Here is a 14,354-nt window from a genome sequence, read left to right as displayed (position 1 = left end):
CTACTCCTGGTGCCCACACGGTATCTGAAGAAATACATGTCACAAGGATAAATGTGCCTGCTGCATAGGGAACAAGTCCAGGTGCCTCCTGGGCCTTGGTGCTTCTCCATGGCAAAACATTTGGACTCTGTGACTCCCGAGATTCTTTTCTAGGCTGTGGTCCAGTGGTTCCAAAGTGGGTTAATCTGGTGCTGTTTAGTGTGTTAATGCCTGTAGCTATTGTTTGTAGTTATGTTCTGGAAATGGAATGGTCACAAAAAATGACTTTTGGTGTCTTATTCCTGATCAATGAAACAAAACTCTAGTGCAGAGCTCAATAGCAGATCCTTTTTGGATGGCAAATCATTCATAGTGAGGACTTTGTTATGTCATGCTTGGTCACCTGCCATTCTGAGGCTACTGGTGAGAAAATAAGAAGTCAATTTAAGCTTTCTTCAGTCGATCAAATTTGGATTCTACTACTTAAAGAGTGCTTTTAGTTTACCCATGACTAGATTAAGAGTTTACTCTCGTAGTAATTTAAATGTTCTTTTTACAATGGTAGACTCTGAAGTTGGGTCCTTTTACATGTCCATTTGCCACCTTATATTTTCTCACAGTTGGCATGTGAAGGGTCTGATTTCTATAGGAACATGTGTGCTGATGTCTTTGTGTGTTACTTTTTACCTGGCATATATGTTCCTAGCATTTTTATGTTTTCTCATAAAATTTTTTAAAGAGGACTTATATCAGGTATGGCACTCTGGCCAGACACACCTACCACACTTTGGCATAAGAAGGTCACCTCTGTCCCATCTAGCTCTAGAGTGTAGTTATAACAGTAGTTGAAAGCAGGTTATGAAGCAATAAGATGGAAGGGACAAATATTTCCTCAAAAGATACATTTGATGTGCTTTCCATATAACATAAAGCAATAGAAGAGTTTTCTGCTTACATTCTTTTCTCATCATAAAAATAATGCTACATTATTTATCTGCTCTTTATTTCCATCTGAAAATAGGGATACATTAAAATGAAAGTGCTTGGAGTAGAATGAATCTAAATTTAAAACAACTGGTTAATATTTTTAATCCTTTCTCATTTCCAGTACGTTCTTTTATGCAGCTTTAATGAACTGAAATATATAGCTTTGAAAAGTAACAGAGGTTACATGACAAAAGAAATGATTATATAATGTTTTGAAACTACTTGCAGTGAACACTGTAAACTTTGTCCCCATAACAAAGGAGTGGGCTGGGATGGGAATAAAAGACAGAAAACTGTACTTGAAGAACAATTAAAATAAAAAAAAACACAAAGGAAAAGACTGTCTTCCCTAGTCCCATCATGGCATATCCTAAAGCTGGGAAGTGAGGGCTGCCTCAGCTCCACAGATCATTCAGTTAGGAGTGGTGTTGGTTTAATCTGGGGCTCAGCAAACTATGGCCTGTGCACTAAATTGGACCCATTTTCTCTTTTTATGGCCTGCAGGCTAAGAGTGGTTTTCACATGTTTAAACAGTTGCAAAGAATCAAAAGAAGATCAATATTTCGGGACATGTAAAATTATTTAAAATTCAAATGTTATAATGCATATAACACATTATATTAAATAATGTATATAATATGCACGAGAAAGTTGTATTGGAACATAGCCATGCTCACTAGTTTATGTATTGTCTATGGCTGATTCTGTGCCATGGCAGAGTTGAATATTGCAACAAGAACATATGGCCAGAGACACAAAAATATTTACTGTCTGGCCCTTCACAGAAAAAGTTTGCTGACCTCTGGTTTAACTTAATTTTAAAAATCTTGCTAACCTCTGTTCCAGCTTTCCCTGTGATTGGAAAAATATTCTCGTGGGACTTTATGGCCATGGTATAAGAGAAATAACATCCCAGAAATGTAGGCTTGAAACAGTCAGTCCAGGACCCATAATTTGATTGAGAACGTCCCTGTTTTTAACTAAAAACCAGAATAGCCCTGGACCTGGCTCACCCCTGTCCCGAGGCTCCTATGATGTGGTAAATGATTGACATGGCCTAAGTTATACCGATCAATTATTCAAACAGCCATTAGTGATAATTTTGAAAACTAGGAAAAGCAGAGAAAACTAGGTTGAATGTTACTTTGATATGTTACATAGATGAGATTAATTGTAATGAAAGAGCAAAGGCCCACCTGGACGAGTTTCTGCCACAACAGGCCCAGCGAGGTCGGATGGCTTGCCAACACCTGCCTGGTTTATGGCTCGGACGCGGAACACATAGCTGACACCCTCCTGGAGGCCTTGCACCTGGAAGAAACAGGTATAAATGCGATGGGTGTTTTGTGTCATTTAAACAGAAGTGCTCTTCCTCTGCAGTAATAATTTACAGCTGAACATTGAACAATGAGGTTTGAAGTGCACAGGTTAATTTATATGCAAATATTTTTCTTTCTTTTAAACAACTTTGTATTGAATGTATTGGAGTGACATTGTTTAATAAAACTGTATAGGTTTCAGGTGTACAATTCTATAACATATCATCTGTGTGTTGTATTGTGTGTTCACTACGTAAAGTCAATCTCTTCCTGTCACCAGTTATCCCCTCTTTACCCTTTTTGACTTCCCTCTACCCCCTTTTCTGCCTGGTAATCACCAAACTGTTGTCTGTTTCTATGAGCGTTTGTTTATTTGTTTTGCTTAATCCCTTCACCTTTTTTACCAACCCCCCCCCCCCTCTGACAGCCGACAGTCTGTTTTCTTTAACTGTGAGTTCATTTCTATTTTGTTTATTTTGTTCATTAGATTCCACATATAAGTAAATCATATAGTATTTGTCTTTCTTTGACTGGTTTATCTCAAACAGCATAACACTCTCTAGGTCCATCCAGGCTGTCACTAAAGATAAGATTTCCCTCTTTTTTTTACAACTGAGTAGTACTCCATTGTGTAAATGTACTTCTGCTTTTTTGTCCACTTATCTATTGATGGGCACTTGGGCTGCTTCTAAACCTTGGCTATTGTAAAGAACACTGCAATGAATGTAGGGGTTCATATATTCTTTTGAGTTAGTGTTTTGGGTTTCTTTGGATATATTCCTGGAAGTGGAATCACTGGGTCATAAGTGATTCTACCCTCTCTTAATTTTTTAAGGAAACTCCATACTGTTTTCCACAGTGGCTGGACCAATCTGCATTCCCACCAACAGTGCACTAGAGTTCCCTTTTCTCCACAACCTGGCTAACACTTGTTGTTGGTTGATTTATTAATAATAATCCTTATGACAGGTGTGAGGTCATAAGCATCTTTTCATATGCATATTGGCCATCTGTATGTCCTCTCTGGAGACTGCCTATTCAGATCATTTGCCTGTTTTTAATTGGACTGTTTATTTTTTGGTGTTGAGTTTTATGAGTTCTTTACCAATTTTAGATATTAACCCCTTATCAGATGTATCATTGGCAAATATGTTCTACCATTCAGTGGCTTTTTTTATACTTTGTTGATGGTTTCCTTTGCTGTGTAAAAACTTTTTCATTTGATATAGTCCCATTTGTTTATTTTTTCTTTGTTTTCCTTGCCCAAGGAAATACCAGAAAAAATATTATTAAGAGTGATGTCAGTTTACTGCCTATGTTTTCTTTTAGAATTTTTATGGTTTGGGGTCTTACCTTTAAGTCTTTAATCCATTTTGAGTTTATTCTTGTGCATGGTGTAAAAAGGTGATCTAGTTTCATTTTTTTTTGCACATATCTGTCCAGTTTTCTCAATACCAGTTTTTGAATCTGCTGTCTTTATTCCAGTGTATGTTCTTGCCTCCTTTCTCAAATATTAATTGACCATAAAGGTGTGGGTTTATTTCTGGGTTCTTTATTCTGTTCCATTGATCTACGTGCCTGTCCTTGTGTGAATACCATGCTGTTTTTGTTACTATGGCTTTATAGGACAGTTTAATATCAGGTAGTGTAATTCCTCTAACTTTTTTCTTCTTTCTCAAGATTGCTGAGGCCATTTGGGGTCTTCTAAATACAAACAGAGGGTGCTATATATTAAATGGTTAGGTTTTTAGTCTAACTCTTTAATTGTATTCTGTTTATGATAATGGAATGTCGCTATTTGGTGATAGCTTTCACTGAAGCTAATAGAGTTTTGAAACAAATTTTGGTCTGTAAATGAACTGGATTATAGGTACTGACTAAATACACAGAGTTTGATGTATTTAAATTTTTTGTTTAGAAATAATGCCAGGCAAGTGTGGATTTACAGAAAGGAACAGACACATTTCCTTGTTGTGAAAAAAACAGACCAGTTGCCAGGTGCTTGCTGCATTCGCACCTGTCACTTAGGTCATATGTAGCTGTGAGTCAGATTTTTGCATCATGATACAGGAGGTGAATCCACATCCTAGTGTCTAGTCACTGGGGTGACAATAACATCCTTCCACTCTTTCATTGCCACAGCAACAATGACTGCTGGCCTTAAAGCAATAGAGGAGCATGGTTTTTGCACACCAATATTTCTTAGATTTCTCCCCTTCCTTGTAATTTTCAAAGGAAATGCATTCCCTTGCCTTCTCCATCCATGTCATCTACCCTTCTGATATTCACTCCCTCCTCACTATAGTCTCACCAGACTGTAATTAGCAATAGAAGAGGAAAACATTGGGCTGTGTTTGGTTCAATCCTTTTGGTTGAAAGTAGCACATCTTTAACCCTCTCTGGCAACCCAAAAACTTGGTGCTGACGTGAACATGGGTGCTTCCAGGAGAAGCTGTATGCTCCAGCTGCAACTGTGCTGAAGTTCTCCCACTGATGCAGCTGTGTCTCCCATCCTCACTTATGTTTGCCAGACTAAACTTTTTAACATGTACATTTGTGTGTCCATTTCAGACTTGAAATTTTTCTGAATATAAGACATCTGGAAAAGAGAATCCACATCAAATGTGGATATATTTTGTGGATATAGTGATTATAAGATATCTTTGTTTTTCTTCTTTATTTCTTCATAGTTTGAATTTTTCATCATGAGCATGTGTCAGTTTTATAATCCGAAAAATTAATAATTGTATTTTCACTATAATAACTGGTTAAACTCTCGGATACTTTCCTTACAGAAAGTTCACCTTTGGGCACACTCCATCTCAGTCTCTTTCTTCTCTCTCCCCCAAATTTGCCTTTCCTTTTTGTCTTTTTATTTTTAATGAGCGATATTAGCTTTTCTTTGATATGTTTTAACTCTATTTTTTCCTGACCATTTTTGGGGTGGCTCTTGGTCCTTTTTGTTTGGCTTATTATTCTTGCTTTGCTTTACCCCGGTCAGGTCTGACCTCAGGCTCTTGGGAGCCTGTGCTGTGGCAGACTGACTTAGAGAACATCTGGCCGAGAACGCTTACCACCACCATCCATGATGGGTCTGTCCTTTATTTTACACTGGCCTTTGGGCCAGTGACTAGAGGCCTCCTGACTCATCTGAACAAGTAAGCAGCATCCTAGGCTCCAGACTTTCCTTGACCTTTACTTGTACCCATGAAATGTGACTTTCCTTATCTCCTCAAGGTTTTGTAAGTGGTAGAGAACTCACTGGCATATGCTAAACTGAGTTAATGGCATATTGGGTTTAAGGGTCATTTCTCCTGGAGGATATATTTACATTTTTTATGGGGACTATAAATATCTTAACTCCAGAGCACAGCTGACACATGGTATAAACCTTAGCCCATAGTGGCAGGCTGGTGGGAGAGACCATTTAGACCAGGCATATGCCCCAAGGCCCACCCTCTAGGCAGTGGCCTATTGTGCCAACGGATGTCAGCTTTTTGTATGTCAAACCACACTGAATTCTGGGTAATAAGAACTAGAATCCTACTGCCCCAGTTTCTGAGGCCCTACTGTGGATTTAGATTCTCCAGTTCTGCTGACAATAAAAGAAAACCTTTTTTTGAGATTTCCATTTGGTTCAAGCGAGAGATTCAGTGGCTTTAGCAGAACAGTCTTTGGTAGATAAGGTTAGAAACTGGTTCAATTTGAACACTCTAGAGAAATCTGGAGGAAATGACACGGGTAAGGGTGAGGCTAAGGTCAAGAGTTGAGTGAACCCATCACACTGGCCTCTAAGAGCTCACATGAGCACAAGCGTGAGGGAGCAGGTTAAGTGAGACAGGGCAAGATTCAAAGGAAGCTGAAAGCTTGCTGGCATGAATCCTATAATAATAGGCCCTCGAATAAAAAAAATTGCCTTCAAAAAAAACAGAGGTAGGAACAAGGTTACCTTTGAGGAATGGTAAGTAAAAATGTCATAAAGCTGTGAGTAACAAAAATATGAAGTAGGTAAGTGAAGGCCAGAAGGGAAAGACAAGATTGAAGGGAACTTGTAGATATTTTCCAAAGTTAGGCTAGGAATTCAGGTTAAATGTAACCAAATTGTTTTAAGCATAGGAAATATCCCCAAATGCCAACCACTGCCAAATGAAATCTTACCAAGAGCCCAATGTATGATGCAGATAGAAGCAGAGATGTTGCCTTGCTAACTTAAAGTTGGTATCATTAGAAGAGCCTTTTTTCTTTTTAAACAGGTTTCACAAACTATGAGTATCCCCTTACCCTTAGGTATTTGTTTTTAATAGCCGCCTCATTGAGTCCTCGCCATTGGTCGTCTTTGGCCTTGGCCTCCTTCATGTCCACAAAGTAACCAGTGACCGGAGTCCGTCCGGAGTGGATGGGAGGCTTCCACTGCAGAACCAGGGAGGTTTTCCTGACTTCGCTATACTTGAGACCATGCGGTGGTCCTGAGAAAGACAGAGAGACCAGTGCATAAAATGCATAATGCAGATAAAAAAGCCTCAAATATGTGCAAATCTAGAACCACATTTAAGGTTTTACAGCTGAATCTGATGCTGCTGTTCTTTTTTTTTTTTTTGAATCTACCATTTCCATGGAAGTAGGTATTTTATAGTCATTTCATATCAAGTTTCTTCAACAGCTCTACACCAAACCACTAAGACCCTTATGGGCAGTAGATAGAAGGTCTGTTTACAACGCTCCTCAGAGGCTGGATGAGAGTTTCCTTCAGGGTGTCCTCAGGCCTATGCTTCTCATCTTTTATCAGAACAGTTTAATTTGGTTGAAGATTCAGTCTTAGGTTCCTTTTGGATAATAATCTGAAAATTCCCCCAAATCTCAAATTAGCATGAAGAAAGAAACTCTATTTGATGGCATATGATAGTAATATTTCTTACAAAGTAAAAAAAAAAAAAGAATATATTGCAAAATAACTCTCTACTGGAAGAAAATTTTTCCTTGTAAAACATATAATCTTATGAAGGGATAAAAAGAAACTATAGTTATAGTTTGTGGTTTACAAAGAACTTTCAATTCTGTGGGCCCTGAACCTGTGCCAAACACTGCCAGGTAGTTTACATTCATTTATCTCATTTATTTTTAAGACAATTAACAGAAAGCTCAGAGAAGCCGAGTAACTAGATCAGCCTGTTAAGAAAGAAATCCAGAATGTTCTCCCTGCATGTATAGTCTTCGTACTCTTGGGAGAGTCCAAACTACTAAGTGATTTATCTTTGTATGACCACCAGCTGCTATGCAGGTGATACATTTATTTATTTTCCTTAAAAAAAAATTAACAACTGATTTCTAACCAGCCAAATCCAAATGACCTGATGTGACTCATAGGGTCCTGAAGGCCAATTGTAAGCACAGACTGTATCATGCTGTGCTTCGGCATTTTGCAATTGATAGTTCAGTATTTGTTGGGCATTTTACCTTGGCTTAAGTCACAAATATATGTCATCCTTGTCCTTTGATGACACCTTGTGTGGAAATAGGTTTAAATAATGACACCAATAGTTTACACCGGATGTGACAAGCTGTATTTTGCAAAGGACTTCTATGACCATTTTCTTGTGTCATCCTCAGAACACAGTGAGGTGGCCGGACAGGTAACGCCACCTCTGCTCAATGAGAAGGAACATGGTTCTGCTGCTTCCTAGTCCCTCTTGTCTAGGAATAAGAAGGCTTAGTTTTCCATCTTAACTGCCACTTCCTGCCTGAATGCGAGTGAGTGACCTTCTGGATATCATTTAACCCAAGTCTTAGTTTCTTCATCTGTAAAACAAAAGAATGACAAAAAATTCTTAATGCTCTCTTCTGTAAGACCTTTCTTGAGTTATGGCTTGCCCCACACCACTCAGTGAGTCCAGGGTGGATCTGAGGAACGAGACATCATGGGCAAGGGGACTGTCCCCTTCATTTCTCCTCTGAATTCAGAGCTCTCTTCCTGCAACCTCTCTTGCAAACTGTATCTTTCCATTAAAACGGTTTCCACAGGTCTGCGCGGAATTTCTTAGTCTCCAGTCACTCCCATTTTAACTCTATTCAGGAATTGCAAGAATTTAAAAACAAATCTGCTTTTGTGTAGGTGACAAAGAACTTAACAAAGATCAACTGGGTTCAAGGAGGTGCAAAGAAAGGCATGTATTTGCCTTTTGTATTTACTAAAGTTGAATGAACACTTCAACTTCTTTTAAGTTTATCTTGTAATTGTTTTATTCACACTGGATAGAGAAGTGATGCGGATGGACATTCACTAATTAAAGGCCAAATGATGGTTCTCCAAGAGCACTCATTTTCAAACACAGGAGGTGGGTGGCACTGGGGCAAGGCTGGGCCCACCCCCACCCAGTGTACCCAGTGTGTCCTGGTGTCTTGAGGTGTTTGATGCTGGTGTTGTAACAGTCACTATGCATGTTGAATATAAAACCCAGGTGGGAGTATTTAGTCATCCTGTGGAACTAAAACATTTGGGTCTCCGAAGTTAGTACCATTTAAAGCAAATGAAAACCATCCAGCAAATACATTAATGTTGCAACTCTGAATCTTAAAAGTTTAGTAAATTTGTATTCAAATTTTAAATTTGTTCAGTGCTGTAGCTATGTGAGAGTTAAAAGCATAGGTAAATGTTTTTGCCTTCTCCCAATTTCTTCCCAGCCCCAGCCAACCACCCTCTACTACAATCTCCAAAGAATAGTATTTCCAGTCTGGTTTCAGGATCTTTACTGTGATGCAGAGTTGGGAAAAGTGGAGAGAGGGAGAAAGAGAGAGAAAGAGAGGAAAGAGAGAGAAAGAGAGAGAGAGGGAGAGAGAGGGAGGGGGAGAGAGAGAGAAAGAGAGAGAGAGGGAGAGAGAGGGAGGGGGAGACAGAGAGGAAGGTCTGGAGAGAGATAAGTGGAGACTTAAGTCTTAGACAGGCATGTCAAGTTCACAGTGCCTGGTTCCAAAAAGAGAGATTTTGGTTGACAAATGAGAGGCTCCTGAACAGTGGGGGAATGCATGAGAACTAAGAGTACAGAAGAAGTTTTTGAGGAATTTTGCTGTGTCATATAAATTGGATTCCCTTTAACAGCCTTTAAGAAGCACAAGCAACAACTGGAATTCCTTTTAAATGATCATTGGCGCTCACATTACATTGCTTCTGTCAACCCTTCTCCATGCAGAGGCTGAGCTGGGGGGCTATAGAATTTATTTAAAATACAAGCATAAGAAATTTGTACTCAGTGTTATATTGGTACCTATTATTTAATAGCATTATAAAAATATTTTACATAAACATGAAGGACCAAGAGAATTCATTGCCCTTAGAACTTATCTGTATAGCACTTAAATTTAGCTCCAAGCTGTAGGTTCTATTGGAGAAAACCTGAGTGTCAGTGCTGAGACACGGTCTTCACAGTTTACCTGGAACAGCAATGGTCCACTCTTCACATTTGAAGCATTCGCTCACTGCCGAGGGCGCTCCCAACCCAGCGATGTTCATGGCAGCCACTTGGAACTGATACACTGTGTTTTCCTTCAAGTTGCTAATCTGCAACATGAACACCCCAGACAGTGGATGTTTCAGGTTTGTTTTTTCTAATTGTTCACTATTTTATTTATTTGCCTCCTGTGTAGGATACACTCTAGAATGACCTTCAGTGAGTCATACCTTTTGGTAATTAATCTTCTCTTCTTGAGTGTGGGTGAAACATGTGACCTGCTTCTAGCCAATAGAATATGGCAAGGGTATTGGATTATCAGTCCTGAGGTCATGTTACATCATATGACAAAAGAGGACGGGTATTTCAGATGTATTGAGTTGGCCAGAAAGTTCATATGTGTTTTGTTTTGTTTTTTTTTCCCATAAAATCAAAGACACATTTTTCATTTTCACCAATAACTGTTGATTTGGATATTTTCAGTATGTCAGCTATTTCCCATGTGGTATAATGTTGACTGTTCTTAATCAATGTCTGGATTTGATTGCTATCAACTTCACCTGGCCTACCTGACCATGGAGTGTCATCCAGCAGAAAACTTTGCAAACCACTTTTGACACGTTTGATCAGTCACAGCACCTTCCCCATATACTGCACTAACATTTGCATTTTTTGTGTGTGTTTCAGTTGTGTTTTTACCTTTCCTGAAATAAAGCATATTATGCTAAAAATGTTGCATATTTTATTCTATCTTCAATATTAAAATGGATACACAAAAATTCACCAATTTTCATAAGGTTTTTAAAATGTATGTTGATATGACAGCTGTCACAATACAATCTTACAAAATTGTTTTGGATGAAATTAAAGACAACTAAGAGTGACTAGAGTCATCTTATGGAAAATACCAAATGAACTTTTGGCCAACCCAATGATTAAGGTCCCTAATTAGTTAATTTTGAGTTAGTCAAAGGGAGCTAGATTATCCTTGGTGGGCCTGACTATGATGTTGTAATTAATAATAAAAAATATATATTTGGTCTTTGTCACCATTCCTAGCACAGACCTCTTAAAACCTTTGGTATTTTACTGAGTGATACAAGCATAAAAGTTCTTTTATTATATTAATAAAGTGATTTTGGGGAAGCCCCTAGGTAGTCTAAGTATCTGGGCTGGCTGCTAGGGAAACCAAACATGTGTTTAGAGGGTTGGAACTTTCAGCAGCATGGCTGGAATCTCCCGGTGGGGGCCTGGGGAGGGTGAAGGGAAAGGAAGGGCCAGAGTGAGTTGAGCGAAGGATTTCTTCACTCCTGCCTATGTAATGAAGTCTCCATTAAAAAAACCCAAGAAGGGCCCTGGCTGGTGTAGCTCAGTGGATTGAGCACCGGACTGCAAAGCAAAGGGTCACGAGTTCGATTCTCAGTCAGGGGACATGCCTGGGTTGCAGGCCAGGTTCTCTGGTGAGGGGAATATGAGAGGCAACCACACATTGATGTTTCTCTCCCTCTCTTTCTCCTTCCCTTCCCCTTTATCTAAAAATAAATAAATAAAATCTTTTAAAAAACAACACAAAAAGGGTTCGGAGAGCTTGCAGGTTGGGGCTGGGAGACTGGCACTCTGGAGAAGGCGTGAGATCTCGTCACCTGTGCCGTGTGCCTTGCCCTGTGCATCTCTTCCATCTGGATGTTTCTGAGCCATAACCTTTTGCAAAAAACAAACAAACAAACAAAACCTGCTAGTCTAGGAAGTAACGACCTGGATTTAGCCCTGGCGTCTCGAATGGGGAAAGGGGCACTCTTGTGGGATCAAACCCTTGACCTGTGGGATCCGATTCTACCTCCAGGTAGATAGTGTCAGAATAGAGTTAAATTGTAGGCCACCCACCTGCTGGGAGCGAAGTGCTGTGTGTGATAGCAGGGTAAGAATACAGGAGAAACACACAGGAAAAATAATGAATTTTTCAAAAGGACTGACTTCATCAGATAGAAACTCCTAAAATAGGGTCTGGAAACTTTCTGAAGAAAAACTATCTCAATGGCGTTGAAGAAGCAAACTGTTCTGAGAACTGTTTAGCCCCTTGCGTTCGGAGAAGGGCAGCTTCAGACCCACAGCGGCAAGGAACTCAGTCCTGCCAGCGACCTGAATGAGCCTGGGGTTGTAACTCAAGAGGAGAGTGCAGCCCAGCTCACTCCCAGACTGCAGCCTTGTGAGACCTGAGCAGAGGACCCAGCTAAGCTGTGCCTAAACCCCTGACGTGTGGAAACTGTGATATAACGAACAAGGGTTATTTGAAGCCACAAGGTTTATGGTAATTTGTTATGCAGCAGTAGAAAACTAATGCATGTACAGATAAAAATGAAATGAATGCTAGGCTAGAAATCAAAAAATTCAAATTCTTGTAACGTTTCTGCCCTTTAATGAATGACCTCATATTTTCTATATTTCTCAGTAGGAATTAGGTTGTTATGAGGGTAAAGGTAGGTAATAAAATAATAAATGTGAACATACCTGCAAAATAGAAATGATGGACTATGTTAATGTGAAAAAACTCATGGACTATAAACAGTCCTTTAAATATTAAAAAGGGCTTAATAAATGGAGGTACTGATGGAAACAGCTGAGTTAACAAAGCTTACCTATTGCATTATTTAAGCCAAGACAAATGTATATCCATGAGCCAGTCTACATCCCATTTGCTCATGAAATCATAAGGTTACCCACAAGAGGGCTTATCTTATCAGGTAGTTAGGATATAAGTAGAACATAATGACTATGTGTTATAGTAACAGAATGACATAAACACTCTTTTTGGTTAAATGCAAACATATACACACTCCCTTTAAGAAGAAAAATTTTTTTGAATTATGGGAAAACCATGATGTAGAAAACTCAACATGCTTTATTTAGAGGTTCAAGGGTTACTTTTGGGCCCAATTACTGTGACCAACCACTTCAGTGTTCCTGGGAGTACAGGGTCCCAAGGGCATAGGATATTTTGTGTCAAAACTGGGAGAGTCCCAAACTGAAAAGTTGGTACAGTGATAGACAAAATCAATTTATAAAAATTAGATATACTTTTTTATTCCAGCAACAACAAAATGATATACCATTTAAGATAACACTGAAAATATATGGTATCTATAGATATCATATATCTATAGACAAATAAAAAATAATGAGCAAGGCTTCTGTAGAGAATTATAAAACTTTACTGGGACTTTAAGGAAGACCAGAATGAATGGAGGCAAATGTGTTCATGAGTTAGAAGACTCACTATTTTAAAGATGTCAATTTATTTATAGATTCAGTGTATTCCCAATCAGAATTCTAATATGTTTTCATTTTTAATTTTGCTTATTGTGTTTTCTTTTTCTTGTCTCTTTTTCTTTTTGGTAAAATTTTATAACCTAATTCTATATTTTATATCAAAGTGCAAAGGGCTAAGGCTAACCCTGGTTGAGGAAAAATAAGCAGGTAAGACTTGATCTGCCAGTTATCAAACATATAGTAAAGCTATAATAATTAAGTGAATACTGGGCTAGTGGTAGAAAAATAGACCAATGGAACAGAATAGACAGTGGAATGAGTGGCACAAAATAGAGAAACAGACACATGCATATAAGGAAACTTGATATATGATGCAGATGGCCCAGCAGAATTGTGAGAAAGGACAAACTTTTCAATATATGATGCTGGGACAACTGAATATCCACGTAGGCAGGAAAATGAATTTTGACACTTACTTCACATGATACACAACGTTTATAGGTGAATTACTGATTTAAATGGCAAGCTGTAAAGCTTTTAGAATATAATCTAGTATATCTCTATGACCCTGGAAAAGAGAAGGCCTTTCCCCTTCCTCTTCCTCCCTTCCTCTTTTCCTCCCTTCCTCCTTTCCTTCCTTCTGTATTTCTTTTATAATGATATTATTGTCCAGATGTAAAGGCATATGGGATTATCTCATGGAGGAGGAAGATGACCCCTTGAGTTTAAGTAATTGGCCCCAGTCACAAAACTAGGACCAGGATTTTCAGGATCCCTGAACTAGAAGGCATTTCTTTTAAAAAAGAAAAGAGGGGGGAGACAGGGTGGGGGGGTGGGATGGGAGAAATAGATTAAAAAATGTACTTGAAAAGTAACTAAATAAAATTTATTATAAAAAAAAGAAAAGAAATGAAGAGGCATAGAAATCACTAATGACAAAGCAAATGTTGGTCAACCTGACTATAGTAAAATTTTAAATCCACACCTGAGAATATATTTTTGTTGATCTTAAAGAGAGAAGAAGGGAGACAGAGAGAGAAACACCAACCGGCTGCCCTCTGTACCTGTCCCTGGCTAGGAGTCGAAGGCACGACCCGGATTATGTGCACTGACGAGGAACCAAGCCTACAGCCTTTTGGCCTATGGGACAGTGCTCCAGCCAATGGAGTCACCAAGCCAGGGCTGACTACAATAAATTCAACATTCAAATTAGTGTAGTTTACCATAAGGAAAGGAAAAGACTAGCCACTGAGTGAAAGGAGATGTACATACTTACCTAACTAACAAGAATTTATACTTAAAATATAAAAAGAACTTCACAAGTCTACCACAAAGCTCTTTAGGAAAATGGGCAAAAGCC

General features: G+C 38.8%; 1 protein-coding gene across 3 annotated transcripts in view; it reads right to left on the bottom strand.

The window, feature by feature from the left end:
- MYOM1 (myomesin 1) overlaps positions 1-14,354 on the bottom strand; it is a 158,284-nt gene that overhangs the window by 42,560 nt on the left and 101,370 nt on the right. For all 3 annotated transcript variants that reach the window (XM_053664247.1, XM_053664246.1, XM_053664248.1), the window contains 3 exons: positions 9,711-9,837; positions 6,567-6,751; positions 2,163-2,277 (listed from right to left, as the gene is read on the bottom strand). In XM_053664247.1, the coding sequence (XP_053520222.1) occupies positions 2,163-2,277; positions 6,567-6,751; positions 9,711-9,837 (427 nt within the window). The remainder of the gene's footprint in view (positions 1-2,162; positions 2,278-6,566; positions 6,752-9,710; positions 9,838-14,354) is intronic.

The sequence above is a fragment of the Artibeus jamaicensis genome, unplaced genomic scaffold (assembly GCF_021234435.1).
Source record: "Artibeus jamaicensis isolate MK-2021 breed Jamaican fruit bat unplaced genomic scaffold, CSHL_Jam_final contig_354, whole genome shotgun sequence".
Classification (NCBI taxonomy): Eukaryota; Metazoa; Chordata; class Mammalia; order Chiroptera; family Phyllostomidae; genus Artibeus; species Artibeus jamaicensis.
Note: the sequence above shows the minus strand (reverse complement) of the source record. Positions and strands in the feature narration are given on the sequence as shown.